The sequence below is a fragment of the Lynx rufus genome, unplaced genomic scaffold (assembly GCF_022079265.1).
Source record: "Lynx rufus isolate CCGP_SWC_20201006 ecotype Redwood Valley unplaced genomic scaffold, mLynRuf1.p SCAF_7, whole genome shotgun sequence".
Classification (NCBI taxonomy): domain Eukaryota; kingdom Metazoa; phylum Chordata; class Mammalia; order Carnivora; family Felidae; genus Lynx; species Lynx rufus.
The window spans coordinates 99,084,095-99,100,058 of record NW_025814889.1 but is presented as its reverse complement, the minus strand read 5'-3'; the positions used below and the strand labels follow the sequence as shown (position 1 = coordinate 99,100,058).

General features: G+C 36.9%; 1 protein-coding gene across 1 annotated transcript in view; it reads left to right on the top strand.

Annotated features, from left to right (window-relative positions):
* The window catches only part of CAPS2 (calcyphosine 2), a 47,810-nt gene that overhangs the window by 23,380 nt on the left and 8,466 nt on the right, over nucleotides 1–15,964 (top strand). Inside the window, exons 8-13 of the mRNA XM_047067192.1 lie at nucleotides 1,523–1,597; nucleotides 2,757–2,852; nucleotides 2,940–3,033; nucleotides 6,739–6,857; nucleotides 8,874–8,947; nucleotides 13,770–13,924. Of these exons, the coding sequence (XP_046923148.1) occupies nucleotides 1,523–1,597; nucleotides 2,757–2,852; nucleotides 2,940–3,033; nucleotides 6,739–6,857; nucleotides 8,874–8,947; nucleotides 13,770–13,924 (613 nt within the window). The remainder of the gene's footprint in view (nucleotides 1–1,522; nucleotides 1,598–2,756; nucleotides 2,853–2,939; nucleotides 3,034–6,738; nucleotides 6,858–8,873; nucleotides 8,948–13,769; nucleotides 13,925–15,964) is intronic.

The window sequence follows — 15,964 nt, the reverse complement described above, 5'->3', positions numbered from 1 at the left end:
TTTATTCTTTTATCTTTTCACGGAGACTCTAGACTCTAAGCTGCTGTTACTTCAACCTATCACTGTTAAATTGAATTCTGTTCATCTTTGAGAAGCAATCTAATATAATGGTTATGAGCAAGGTTGGGCTCTGTCATGCAGTAATTATATGACTCTGTAAAATTTATTTGTAAGATGGGATAATAGTACTTCATGAAGTTATTGCAAGCATTGAATGGACCAATGCACATTTAAGTGATTTTAATAGTGACTGATGTCTAGGAAGTTCTCAATAAATAGTAGCTGTTATTGCTGTTTTTTTCTCAGCATTTAGAATTTTTTTAGGCATGTAGTGAGCATTCAATATGCACATTAATACTAATGGGTTAAGTTGAATCGAGATGACCAATTTTTCATGGCTCCATCCTGTGTTCACAAACTCCTTTGGTCCATAGGCTCTTGTTGTGTGTATCCTGTTTACCTTTCATAGAGACTTAGATTTTATTGAAGTATTACTTTTCAAGATCCCAATGACTCATATACTCACTTACTATTTACATTATTGCAGTTTCATTACACCTGCAGTTTTATTGGAGTGCCAAAAAATTATTTAGGAAGGAGAGTAAAGACACATGACCAATTTTTCAGATTTCTTAATATAAAGGAGATTACTAGTAACAGGGTTCCAAAGTGTGGATATTTGGGTTTTATTTCATATTATTAAACAAAATTTTAGGACTAGCAATCTTCGTGAGGTCATTTTGTGCTTCATGAAGGCCATAAGATTAAATAAGCAGCCTGGGGTCTTACAGCTAGACCTCTCGCAAGGCTGGAGCCTCTTCCAGCATCCTTTTCCATTATTCTGTTATGTTGGTAAGGAATGTTTTCAGCTGCCCGTGACTGAAAACTTGACGGATGGTGACTTAAACAAGTCAGGATTTATTTTTCTTACATAACCAGTTGCCTGGAGGTAGTGGTTGGTTTTAGGCCAGTGGCTCAGTGATGACGCAGCTCTGGGCTGGCTTTCTCAAGATCTTATTGGCCTTTCTGACATGCTTGCCTGATGGCTGGCATCTTTTCCCTGCCACATTCACAGGCAGGAACTGTTCCCATGCCACACTCTGTCACCAGGGTAAAAGAAAGTCTTTCCTGGAAGTTATTGGCAGGACTTTGTCCCTTAGTTACCTCTAATGGAAAAAAACTAAAAAAGCAAATTATATGGCTGGAGGGAGGCATAGAACAGGGTTAGAAATGGCTGCAGGTAGGACCAGTTACAAATGTGCTGTTTACTTGTGTAGCACTTTGATACTATACATTCAAATAGAAGTCATTCATGTGTTATACACTGCATCTCAGGGTTATTTCCTCCGAGTCGGCTTCAGTGAGCACTCAAAACACGGGGGGGGGGGGGGGGGGTTATAACTTCATCTTCATTCTGTGCGTTTCAAAATACCAACGTTACTTTTTTTCGTACTTCATCATTTACATCAAGTGTAATGTAAGTAACTTTAAAATAATTATTGACCAGTGTATTTCTTAACAGGATAAGAACCCATTCTACATTAACTGAAAACATGCTTTCCCACAAAGTACAGTTTGATGGTAGGATCATATCAAGGTAATTGTGATTTTATTAAACTTCTAATTCTATAATTGTAAAAAATAGTCTCTTCAAATAGAAATAAGAATAATGAGATTAGTTAGTTTTGTCACATTTAAATAAAAAAATGTGAATGTAGAATGAACATTTTAGGTAATATATATTAGTATGTTGCAAAAATTATAGGAACTAGGAACGTACAAATAATACATTTTAATTAGAAGTTATTTAAAAAGTGATTTTAAAATGTCTTTCAAAAAGAAACTTAGAAGTGAATTTTTTGATGATATATACTACTAGTAGAAAATGGTAGACCATTTAAAAATTAACCTTTATGTAAGCTGCTTTATTTGATTTTCTTTTAATGGCTTAAATCACTAGTAGATTATTGATAGATACAAGAAAGTGAAGAGAAAGATGATTCTCACATATGTTATCTCTGTCTTATAAACTTCCAATGATACAAAATGCTGATGTTCTTTGTGTATATTAAAGGTGAAGTGTGTTTTTAAAAGTTATCATGTTTGTTTAGTGATTTTAAGCTTTCTTTTTTCATTAAAATTTTTTTTCTAATGTTTATTTATTTTTGGGAGAGAGACAAAGACAGAGACAGAGATAGAGACAGAGCATGAGCAAGGAAGGGAGGGCAGAGAGAGAGAGAGAGAGAGAGAGAGAGAGAGAGGGAGACACAGAATCCGAAGCAGGCTCCAGGCTCCAAGCTGTTAGCACAGAGCCCGAGGTGGGGCTCAAACTCACAAACCGTGAGATCGTGACCTGAGCCAAAGCTGGACGCTTAACTGACTGAGCCACCCAGGAGCCCCTTAAACTTTCTATTAATGGCAAAGATGAAAATGTCTATCCTTGAGTGGCTTCTTGCAAGGTCAACATTTAAAAATTGTTTTCACTTTATCTTAAAATTCTATGTCAAAATAGTAATCTAAATTGTAATATATCTATATGCATATCAGTGTAAGGTAAAGCTTTTTCTCCATCCAAATCTTACTTAAACTGACACTTCAGCAAGCCAGGTCGTTTCCCCTGTAGCTGTCCATAATGCTTGCTCATTGGCACACATTCAAGAGAGTTATGCTATTCTTTGACATACACAATTCTGGTTTATTATTTAATTTGAAAATTAGCCTATTTGAAAATCTTTAATATTATTCTATTTTTCTAGAAATGGACGTGATGCTTGCAGAGAGCTGATTGGGTTCTTTTTTACTCATGACCAGTCCCTAACAATTTATGAATATCGGCAATTTGGGAAAAATAGGTATGCCGTAAAACATTGTTACAACTCTCAAGATGATGACTTCTAGAGAATCTGACTAACTTTGCACTTTTGTCATTTAACTTCTAGAACAAATGTGCTTCCTTTTATTCAAAAAAACATTTATAGTCATCAGTGTGGACGAAGAAAAGGAAAACAATACCAACTTGGTGATTTTTATGTTGTAAGTTAAGTATGTATGTATGCCAATGTTTTAATACCAGATGTTGAATTTTGTAGGATCCTGTGGGGGTGGAGGAACAGGGTTTCTAGTTTTCAATTTATTACCTCTACTCTTTACAGGGCAGGGGCATTTGTGTGAGTGGCTAACGGTTGCTCTTTCCCCAGGAAGTTCTGCCTCTCAGGTCCAGATCCTGGTGGCCTGAATGTAAGCATAGCATTTATTCCCCGTAACACTCTACCGTTCCCCACAAATCTGAGATATAAGTTTGGGAGAGCTTGTCTCTTGGTACTTTTAAGGCCTTCAAGGCTGTGCCACTAGGTATGTGGCTACTTCAGTAGTACCAGGAGTAATGCTTCTCATAATTGCAGGCTTATCTCCTGAAGATGCATGTTTTTCTCCATATAGAGGGATACTTGGCCTCTGGAGCTGTCATATATCTGATAGTTAGCTTATCCTCCTTGTGATTTCCCCACCTCACACAACTACTGACTTATGGTGTATAACAAGGATTCCCTAGAATGGGTTGGTCTTCGGTAATATTACAATTTGTATAGTGCTCTTAAATTTTGTTTTATATTTATTTTTGTTTTTAAAGTAAGCTCTACGCTCAACGTGGGGCTTGAACTCATGACCCTGAGATCAAGAGTCGCGTGCTCTGTGGACTGAGACAGCTAGGAGCCCCTAGTGCTCTTAAATTTTAAATTACTATGTTTATATTATCTCAAATGTAGCACTATCCACAGTGACCATCCAGGTAACACGTATATACTCATAGGATAAACATTGGAGATAGAACAGTGAATAAGTTAAGTCAGTTTCCTACTTTCATGGAGCTTACACTCTAATGGGAAATACAGTCAAAAAGGAGGGCTGGATAGGAGGGGCAATGATTCAGTTTTGTTGGGTCAAAAGAGGCTTCCTGGAAAAAGCACCATCCAACATTGACCTAGAAAAGGAATTAGCTAGGCTGGGATAAGTAGATAAGAAAGGAAAGGCTTCCAGGTGGAGGAGACAGCTCGTGCAAAGAACAAAAAGCATGAAAGAACATGGCTTATTTGGAGAACCGGAAGTAGTTAGCTGGCTGAACTTTAGTTCAAGTTAAGAGTTGGCAAGAGAGGAGTCAGAGCTTATTAACAGTAGACTTTTTATTAAAGAGTTATCTAAAATCTATTGGGGAGTCATTGAAAGATGATAGGTGGATGGAACAAGGGGAGCTGACATTATCTGGTTTGTGATTTAGAAAGATCTTTCTAGTTACAATATGGGGAATGGATTGAAGACTAGTAGAAAGAACCAGATTGGCCTGAATAGCATTAATTAGGAAGGAGGTAACGGCAACCTGAATTAGGCAAGTGGCTGTGTCTCTGAAGCTAATTAGAAAAAAAATTTAAAGTCTTCAGGAGGCAGAATCAATAAGATGTTGTGACTAGTTACATGAGGAGTTGGGGTGAGGAAAAACTTTACATCTTAAACTTGGATTAAATAAATACACTAGACATATGTCAGTCTAGCCTGCTTCTTGAGATCTAGAGAACATCAACTCCAAATCCCATTTCACAACCTGCAGACAGAACGTTTCACGTCTATCCCCAAATTAAAGTTACCTCTTGCTTTGAGCTGCTGCTTTAATGATTTAGTGTAGTTTATGATTTATTCTCACTATCCCTGTTCTGTATTACTTGAACCAGATGTGGAACTCTGCTGCCTTTTATGATTTCCAAGAAACAAATGGGGTGGAGAGGAGAAGGAAGAAAGAGAAAAGAAAGCAGGGAGGGAGAGAGAGGAACAGAGGAATGAAGGAAGGAAAGTAGGAAAGAAAAAGGGGAGGGAAAGAACGAAGGGAGCGTCTGGGTGGCTCAGTCGGTTGAGTGTCTGACTTCGGCTCAGGTCATGATCTTGGAGTCTGTGAGTTCGAGCCCCGCATTGGGCTCTGTGCTGACAGTTCAGAGCCCGGAGCCTGCTTCAGATTCTGTGTCTCCCTCTCTCTCTCTCTCTCTCTCTCTCTCTGCCACTCCCCCGCTCATGCTCATCTCTCTCTCTGTCAGAAATAAACATTAAAAAAATTTATATATATATACACATATACATATGTGTATGTATTACATACATATATATATGTGTGTGTGTGTGTATATATATATGTATATATATATATATATATATATATATATATATATATATATATATGTAATCCTTAGTGTGGCAGACATTTTGAAGGGCATAATAGAGGGAGGTTTATTTTGCATCAGTGTAAGCAACTTACAATAGACATTTTTATTAAAACTACGTCCCTTAAACATTTCTCATGATATAAGTCCTCCTGTCCATTTTCTGACTGCTTCCAGTTGCTTCCACTTGCTCTTCCCACAGTCTTCCATTTCTGTATGCAAGGATATTAGGCTTAATTTCCTTTTTTGCGAGGGTGGGGGCAGGTCTTGTCTTATGTGGGGGTGGGGGCAGGGACCTTCCAGGTGTTATCCTGGAACTTACCTTTTCACTTTTGTATGCTCCATCAAGGTCTTTTCCCAGACACTCCCTAAAGGAAATTTTAGTGCCCTGTGGTAAGATAATACTCATATAAACATGTACGTGTGCCCACAGACGCGCATGCATAAAAGTGCACCCACATACGTTAACTCACAATCATGCTTTGGATGCTCTGACTTAGAACACGTACAAGTATGTACACACAAATGTATATATACGTGTGCTTATAGGCATTGTTCTGCTAACGTATCATATAGTCTCTTTCAATGCTTCATATAATCATTTCAAGAGAATTTATATACATTTTAAAGAATGGAGAAAATACTATAGTTATAAGTTTTTAAAGTAAATACTCCAGGAAAAAGGAAAGAAATCTCTCCCCTTATTTTCAAGAGAGATAATTAAGCCCCTTATTTTAATGTTTGTCCATATTCAACCATATTTATTTGAGCAGCTCAGAGATTAAAATAATAATTTTCTAAGTTTGGATTAGGAATTTTTGATAGGAATTTTTTCACCAAAGCCCTGCTGCTCCAGTTAGGTTACAATTAGTTTTAAATTTATGTGGTGTTTGTTCCAAAAGACCAGGTGAGAGAGGGTGATGGATCCATTGTAGTTCATCAATTTGCAGTACATCTTTCTGTGAATCAATAGTTGTATTTCTAAACTTAAGGATGCCATAATTAAATAACTGTCCTTTCTTCTTCTGACTCTTATAGAAAGTTGGAGTTCTTTTTTCACATCGATTGTTAAATCTGAGATTGTTCTAATTGAGAGATTGATTGAGAAATTATTTCCTTAATTTCCAATATTATTAGCTGGAGCCTGTGTGGTTTCCAAATATTCTCTAAATATACTTTTTTTATAGTATAAAAGTATACCATGTATCGTATAATCAGAATTGAGTATTTAAAATTAGAATTAGTGTGTTTTACTTCTCATATACTTCCTAGCTTTAAATAATTCATCTGCTGGGGCATGTGAGTGTCAGTTGAGTGTCTGACTTTGGCTCAGATCATGATCTCATGGCTTGTGAATTCCAGCCCCATGTCGGGCTCTGTGCTGACAGCTCAGAGCCTGGAGCCTGCTTCGGATTCTGTGTCTCCCTTTCTCAGCCCTTCCCTGGCTTGTGTTCTGTTTCTCTGTCTCTCTCTCAAATATAAATAAACATTAAAAATATTAAAAATTAATAAATAATTCATCTGTTAATTTCTTTAGGGAGCAAACTTGACATTTTTGAGTTCTGATCATCCCAGACTTCCAGAAAGCATAAAAGAAAACACATTACTTATACTTCGAATCACTGATATTGATCAGATAGCTTTGGATTCTCTCAAGTAAGTAAAATATGCACTTGTCATTTTGAAAGTAAGTGAAAACACTATTTTTTATGATCTTAAAATGATATTCTGTTCTAAAGCATTTTGACTTTAGTTAAGGTTTATATTTTCGAAAAACAAAGCATAGATATATTTGACTCCTTTATGTGCTATATTGTACTCAAATACACTTTATGTGTGGGAATAGTTAAATAAAGATAAAAAAAGTCCCATTTTCTGTTAAAGGTATTTTATTAATTTGCCTGTGTTATATCACTTTTATTTTACCAAATGCCACCGAAGTTATCAATTTTAAAAGGTAGGCTACAGTACCATATTATAATGTTTCCCACATTTTTAGTGTAATGCTTTTTTTTTTTTAGCACTTGCTTATATTATTCATGGATTGATGGTATACGTAATGAAAAAAAAAGTGGTATGAATCAAAAAGTGCTTTTAAATGAATTTGAGTTTTTTAAATCACAGAATATTTATTACGTAAAACATACATTTTAAACAGATTTTATTTTAGAGAGAGAGAGACAGAGAGGATCTTAAGCAGGCTCCACACTCAGCACAGAGCCCAACTTGGGGCTCGATCCCATGATCCTGGGATCATGACCTGAACCGAAATCAAGAGTTGGACACTCAACCAACAAAGCCACCCAGGTGCCCCCACACATATATTACTTATATATATTTTATAATATATATGTATGAACGTGTCAGTTGCAATATATATTATTTATATATGCTTTATAATATATATTCTGATTTAAAAGAATTGAAATTCATTTAAAAACATGTTTTGATGCAAAGTGTGTATAAATAACATGTTTTATATATATTCATATTTATATATAAGTAATATATATAAATAAAATATAAAATGTGTATAATCAGAATATATAATAAAATATATATTTTTAAATCACAGAATATATATGTATATATGCTGTTCTTGCTGAGTGTTTCTTCGTGCTATATGCATATTAGAATGACAGTAATTGGTGTACTGTGTGTGTGTTAGAGGACACATCCCATAAATTGGCTAAAGGAAGTCTGTTTCTTTGTTATGTGCTGTATTGCTTAAATGCATGCAATTTTTTTTCGCTTTTTATTTTTTTTTTTATTTTTTTTTATTTTATTTTTTTTTGTTTCTTTTTTTTGGGGGGGGAGGGGCCGAGAGAAAGGGAGACACAGAATCTGAAACAGACTCCAGGCTCTGAGCTGTCAGCATGGAGCCCATTGTGGGGCTAGAACTCAAAAACCATGAGATCATGACCTGAGCCAAATTCAGATGCTTAACAGACTGAGCCACCCAGGTATCTTGCAACCTGCTTTTAAAAAAATTATCTGTACTTTCTGTATCCTTTTGTGCAGAACTTACCTTATTTTTAAAGGCTGCTCAGCAGTTTTGTTTGTATACCTTAATTTTTTTTTTTAATTTTTTTTTTTCTTATATGAAGTTTATTGACAAATTGGTTTCCATACAACACCCAGTGCTCATCCCAAAAGGTGCCCTCCTCAATACCCATCACCCACCCGCCCCTCCCTCCCACCCCCCATCAACCCTCAGTTTGTTCTCAGTTTTTAACAGTCTCTTATGCTTTGGCTCTCTCCCACTCTAACGTCCTTTTTTTTTTTTTTTTTTTTTTCCTTCCCCTCCCCCATGGGTTCCTGTTAAGTTTTTTTTCGCTTTTTAAAATAACGTTTTTACATTTTGTACTTTGAAAGTTAAAACTGATTTTAAATTTTATAGTTTTAATAATTTTACAAGAACATTGAAATAGCTACAAAATGAATATAATGTTTAAAGGTAGTTCTTGGAAGGTTTAAGGATTTTAGCTCTTGATTTAGCATATTCAGTCTTCTGGGGATTAAAGCAGCAAGCAGAGGTGAGACTTAACTAATCTCTAAGCACTCTTCCAACTCTGAGAGTTTCTTTGAGTCCGGAACAGGAAAGAATTAGAGTTTCCATACTCAAAATTGCAAAAGAATACATTTTTATCATCGTGAACATGTCAGTTGCAGAACTGATTCTGTGGAACATGAGGATATAACCAGTCAAGAAGCCAATGATAGGCTTGTCTTAAAGGCCATACAAGGTACGTATCATTACCATAGTCTCAAGTCTTCAACCATTCTCTTTGCAAGCAATATTTTCCAGACATTTCTTAGTTTTATAACAAAGGCACTTGATTTATATTTCTTATTTGCTTATTTTGCTTATATTTTATGATATATATATATATTTAAAAATATTTTTAAGATTTCTTTTATTTTAAAGATTCTGTTTAATTGAATAATATTATATGAATTATGATCTTAAGAATTTTATTTTATTTTTTTATTTTAGAGAGAGAGCACACACGAGCAGGGGAATGGGGCAGTGGTGGGGGACGGGGGACAGAGATAGAGAGAGAATCCCAACATGAATCTCATTCCCAGTGTAGCATTTTTTCTTTTACAAGAGGCTACTATAAATCTCTTTAGGTTATCATCTAATGCATAGGACAAGTATTATATTACAAAAATCACTTATATTTTATTCATTTCATGGATAAAACCCATACTATCTAGTACTTTCTATAATTCTTTTGTTGACCATTAGCATGATAGATGGTTCTTCATCCCCTTGTTTTCAATCTGAAGGTGCCTTTAGGTCTCAAGTGGGTCTCTTATAAACAGCATATAGATGGATCTTGTTTTCTTATCCATTCTGTTACCCTATGTCTTTTGATTGGAGTGTTGAGTCCATTGACATTTAGAGTGAGTACTGAAAGATATGAGTTTATTGCCATTATGATGCTTGTAGAGTTGGAGTTTCTGGTGGTGTTCTCTGGTCCTTTCTAATCTTTTGTTGTTTTTGGTATTTATTTATTTATATATATATTTTTTCATCTTTTATCCCCTCAGAGAGCCCCCCTTAAAATTTCTTGCAGGGCTGGTTTAGTGGTCACAAACTCCTTTAATTTTTGTCTGGGAACCTTTTTATCTCTCCTATTTTGAATGACAGCCTTGCTGGATAAAGAATTGTTGGTTGCATATTTTTCTGATTCAGCACATTGAATATATCCTGCCAGTCCTTTCTGGCCTGCCAAGTTTCTGTGCATAGGTCTGTTGCAAATCTGATTTGCCTTCCCTTATATGTTAAGGACTTTTTTTCCCTTGCTGCTTTCATGATTCTCTCCTTGCCTGAGTGTTTGTGAATTTAACTATGATATGCCTTGTTGATGGTCGGTTTTTGTTGAATCTAATGGGGGTCCTCTGTGCTTCCTGGATTTTGATGTCTGTCTTTCCCCAGGTTAGGAATGTTTTCCGTTATGATTTGCTCACATAACCCTTCTACCCCTATTTCTCTCTCTTCCTCTTCTGGGACCCCTATGATTCTGATGTTGTTGCTTTTAATGAGTCACTGACTTCTCTAATTCTTAAATCATGCTCTTTTGCCTTAATCTCCCTCTTTTTTTCTGCTTTGCTATTCTCTATAAGTTTGTCCTCTATATCGCTGATTCTCTGTTCTGCCTCATCCATCCTTGCCGCCGCTGCATCCATCCATGATTGCAGCTCAGTTATCGCATTTTAAATTTCCTTCTGGCTATTTTTTACTTCTTTTATCTCTGCAGAAAGGGATTCTAATCTATTTTCGACTCCAGCTAGTATTCTTATTATTGTGATTCTAAATTCTGGTTCAGACATCTTGCTTGTATCTGTGTTGGTTAAATCCCTGGCTGTCGTTTCTTCATGCTCTTTCTTTTGGGGTGAATTCCTTCATTTTGTCATTTTAAAGGGAGAAAAGGAGTTAATGAGGTAGAAAAATTGAAATAAAAAAATTGAAATTAAAAAGTATTAAAATTAAAAAATTAAAACCACACACACACAAGTAGAATAGATGATGCTAGATCCTAGGTGTGTTTTGGTCTGGGTGTTGAAAGAGGTTTTGACAGGTTAGAGAAAAAAAAAGGAGAGGAAAAAAAAAGGGAATCGTTTGAGAATTTGAAAAAATGAATACACTGAAGTATACTAAAATGAGATGATGGGGGTAAAATAGAATTTGAAAAAATATACACAAAAGTGAAGAGTATAGTAGAAAAAAATTAAAGAAAAATATTTTTAATAAAAATTAAAAATGAATGAATTTTTTCATTTTCTGTGTTTAAGAAAAAGAAATGAAAAAGACAAAAAAGGTAAAAAAAAGAAAGTCATTTGAAAATTTGAAAAAGTGAATACACTATAGTAGACTAAAATAAAATGATGGAAGTAATATAGAATTTGAAAAAATTTACATAAAAGCAAAAACAATAGTAATAAATAAATAAAAATATTTTTAAAAGAAATTGAAAGTAAAAATGAAGGTTTTCTCTTTCTGTATTCAAGAAAAAGAAAATAAAAAAGAGAAAAAGAAAAAAGAAAGAAAAAAAGTAAATTGTTAGAAAATTTGAAAAGGTGAATACATTGAAGTAGACTAAAATAAAATGATGGAAGTAAAGTAGAAATTGGAAAAACTTACACAAAAGTAAAAAATATAGTAATAAAAATTGAAGAAAGATATTTTTAATAAAAATTGAAAATAAAAATCATTTTTTTCTCTTTCTGTATTCAAGAAAAAGAAAAGAATTGTAAAAGAGAAAAAGAAAAAAGAAAAAGAAAATTGAATAGATGAGCCTGCTAACAGATTGAAGTAGGACTGAAATTGCTTCGTTTTCCCCTAGAAGTCAGTCTATGTAGCTCTTTATACTCCATAAATTAAGCTGGCGGTGAGACTTGTGTTCTTGAAGAGTGAAGTTGGCCCAGTTGGGCGGGGCTCAGTGTAACAGCTCGGCTCTCCACTAGATGGCACTGCTAGCCTACTGGGGTGGATTGTTGCAGAGCTCGCAGGTGCGTATGCGCATGTGCATGCATGGAACCGGTGAAAATGGTACTACCCAGCTACCCAGTTTGTTCTCCGGGATCAGCAATTGCGCACTTGTCCTCAGTCTTCAGCTTTCATCCACTCCCTGCTTTTTCACTCTCTGTGACCAGGCCCCAGGCAGTACCTCTCTCCCAAGTTTTGTCTCAGATGTGGCTGTTTTCCCCAGCCGCTTACTTCCAAAGGACTGCAACTTTGACCTGTTCCGCCCCTCTGCGGGAGGGTCTCATTGAGCAATGGCCAAATGCCGGCTGCACCAGGAACGCCTTCTGGGCCCTGCTAATGCCGGTGCCCTGAGACTGAGGCTAGGTGCCAGCCCACCCTAGAAAAAGTTCGCGAGATAGTGTAGCAGCAGTTTTTCAGGGATTATGGAAAATCACAACACACGTCTGGCACCAGGCTTCACCCTTAATGACCTTGTTCTAGCAACAGCGAATGTGGCTGTTCTCTGGGGTCTGCTGGGACCAGGTGGCTTCAACAGTCTCTACCAAATGTCCTTCCAGCAGTGGAACCGCTTTTCCCCATGTGGCCTGAGATCCTCCTGGACCCCACTCTGCTCCTGGGGATTCGCCCTTCCCACCAGAGCGCCGCCAGGTATCGAGCTGTGGAGTTGCAGCCTTTGCGCTCCTCTTGTTTACAGTCTTAATGGAATTTAAACCTTCTCCTTTCTCCCTTTTTAGTTTAGTCCCTGCGTCTGTTTCCAACTTTCCACCTTCTCTCCAGCTGCTTTTGGGAAGGGGTGCTTTTCCCATATTCTTCCCCCGCCCCAGTCTCTGTCCTCTCTCTGCCCGCAAAAGTGGTTCTCTACCTTTCACGACTTCTTGCTCCCCAAGTTCAGCTCTCTGTGCTGTGTACCTGCTGAATTCTGTGGTTTAGGTTGTGCAGATCGTTGTGTTAATCCTCCAGTCAGTTTTCTATGTGTGTAGGATGGTTTAGTGTTGGTCTGGCTGTACTTCATGGACACGAGACACACAAAAAGCTTCCATGCTGTTCCACCATCCCGGCTCCTCTCCCCTAGTACTTTCTATAATTCTTATATTTGGTGTGCCTGGGTGACTCGGTTGAGCCCCGTTGGGTGTCTGGCTCTTGATTTTGGCTCAGGGCATCATCCCAGGGCTGTGGGTTTGAGCCCTGCTCCAGGCTCTGTGCTGACAGTACGGAGACTGCTTGGGATTCTCTCTTTCCTTTTCTTTCTGCCCCTCCCCTGCTTGCTCGCACTCTCTCTCAAAATAAATAAATAAACATTTTAAAATGTTGGTCTGGGATTGGTGCTTGAACTGTCCAAAATTCTTCATGTTATTGTTAGTAAATTATTTTCTCTGTTCCGTCACGGTCAGTACAGTATTTGTCACTGCTGAATCCAGTGACGTGTGTTCTTTATTGTGTTCAATAACTGCTCTAGTAACGTTAATTATATTTTCTTAAGTAATGATGGCACAAACTGTGTTAAATGTAATCACTGACCCACAAAGAGAATTTTAAGAGCTTGAGAATATAACGTAAACATTCCTAGAAGAAAGGGCTACTTTAAATGTGTAAGTATAAGATAACATTCCAAAGCCTTGATGCTATTTAATATGTAAATTATCCTTTGATGATTTCAAACTATTTTAGAAATGTTGAACTCATGGTTTTGGAGCGACTGGCCTGGCATCAATTTTATCATTATGGGAAAGAGGAAAGAGATTAAAGATGTGGGATCATTAGATGATGAGGAAGCCTGGAAAGTAGAAACTAAGATTTTATTTGTAACACTTGGATTATTTTCATCCTGATAAAGTGACCCATTATTTTTGTATATTTAAAATACAGCACTCCACCACACAGTGGTGCTATAGTTCTAGTATATTTACATGTGATTTTGTATATAACACTCTACTAAAAGCATTCTATTTTCCAAACTCTTTTGTCAGTCACACACACCTTACATCAGCTTTAATTCTACAAGAAAGACAATTGTAATTTGATACATTTGTACATTAGACCAGTTGGTTTCCATCTCTCTTCTTCCTGAACAGATGCGCTAAAGGAACAGCTACACAAAAGAGGTGTTCGTATTTTGACTGGATTGGGGAAATACCTCCAACAACTGGACAAGGAAGGAACTGGACTTTTAGCTAAGGCAGATTTTAAGCAAGCTCTAAAAGCATTTCACTTAGAAGTGTCCGAAAACGTACGTGCTGCAATGAGTAACATAGTATTCTTAAGTGGTGTTATTCATTTTTCTAGTGAGATTTTTAGTAGCTCATGTGTCTCTTTCTTTGTGCCTCATAATCAGTGTTAGCCATCAAGCGACAAGTCCTGTTGATTTTTTAAAATTTCAATATTCATTCCTCCCTCCTACATTTAACAAGAGCCTAATAAGAAGGCATTGTTCTCAGCTCTGAGAACATGTACTCTGTACTCTTAAGGTCTTCATAATCAAAGGAAAAGAAATATAAATAGATTACAAAACACTTTATGTGTCAAGTGGAGAATGCTTTCAGAACACATGGGATATTTTCCAAGCCAGCTTATGGGGAAGGGGAGGGAAGATCATAGGACTCCTGCAGGAGGGTATAGCTGAGCTGTCTTTTGAAGGATGAGGAAGAACTAAACAGACAAGAGGGGAGGAGGAGTGTGGATCAGACAGCGAGACCACAAAAGGAGAAGCACATGTAAAGGCATGAAGGGGAAAGGGAGTATAGCCTGTTCTAGGAATGGCAGAAGGTCACCCTCACACCTCCTACCCTGACCAGAGCCATTATACATCCTGTTCTCTATGCTGGGGGCAATCTCCCACTAGACCTTTGCATGGCTCGATTTTCCGTCATTTAGGCTTTCTCTACTGGGAGCGCTACACTGATAGCCCTGCCTAAAGGAGTGCCCCATCCGATCTCCAGCCCTCTCTGTACCATTTCCTATTTTATTTTCTTCATACCACTTTGCAAGTATTCTCTGGCTTTTCTGGCAAGTAGGGTATAAGTTCCATCTGGGAAGACACCAAGGTGCTTCTGGTTTCCTGCTGTAACACCTCAAGTAGAACCTTGCATACGCAAGTGCTGAGTAAACAGGCGACCCATTAGTTTACATGGGTAGATATATGAATGGAAGGAAAAGAGAAGAATGGAGAGAAATAAGCCTAGCACGGTTCTATTACATTAAAGCCTTTCATGCCATACTAAGTTTGATTTTATTCTAATAGCGAATTTGAAACACGTCTACCTCAAGGGTTTTGGATAAGGGATTCTCTTGTGTTGCTCTCTTGCTTCAAACGGTCTTGTCACAAGACGTAGTATATTTTGTGGAGGGAACACTGGAAATTGAATTTATGAGGTATAGATTCAAGTTCTGGCCTTACTACTTCAACTGTGTGATTTTGAATTGGTCTTTTAACTTTTCTAATTGACAGGCTTTGCCTGGACAATCCACAGATACTACCTCTAGTCAGAGTTGCTTTGAACCTCAGATGAGAAAATTTCGTGGGAACATGCCTTATTTTTATTATTTTTTTAAGTTTATTTATTTATTTTGAGAGACAGAGAGAGTGATTGGGAGAGGGGTAGAGAGAGAGAGGGTGACAGAGAATCTCAAGCAGGCTCCTCGCTGCCAGCACAGAGCCAGATGTGGGACCTCAACCCACGAAACCGTGAGGTCATGACCTGCGCTGAACCATGAGTCAGATGCTTAACAGACTGAGCCACCCATGAGGTGCTCCGTCAGGCTTATTTTTAAACTTAACAGCACATTTTACAGATACTTAAAGTCAGTCGTGTACTGGGCATTATGACAGACAAATTAGGAGTAGTTGAAAAGTGGTGGGGAGCAGGGCATCTTAAGATGGAGTTTTCTTATTAGAATTTTAATTGAAAAAATTAGGAGGAAGTGAAGGGAGTTTTTTTTTTTGAGTACCTATTTGTCAATCACCTTGCTAGATACCCTATTTACATACTCACTTAAAGCTAACAACTTGACTGAGACATTTAAAGTATATTTACCTTAGTTTAAGAAAACCTCATGCTGTAATTTCTTTGTTGTTAGGAATTCTGTGAATAGAATATTCTACTAAGTTGTGCATTTGCAAAGGAATAAGTGGCAATGGTAAAATGAACCAACTGACATAAGGTTTGACTCAAAATAACACCTTTCAGTGTGAGTTATGGAATAATATTGGAGCCATTCAAATCTTCTGTACTTTGAAACATGAAGACTAGAAATACTGTGAGTGGTCCTG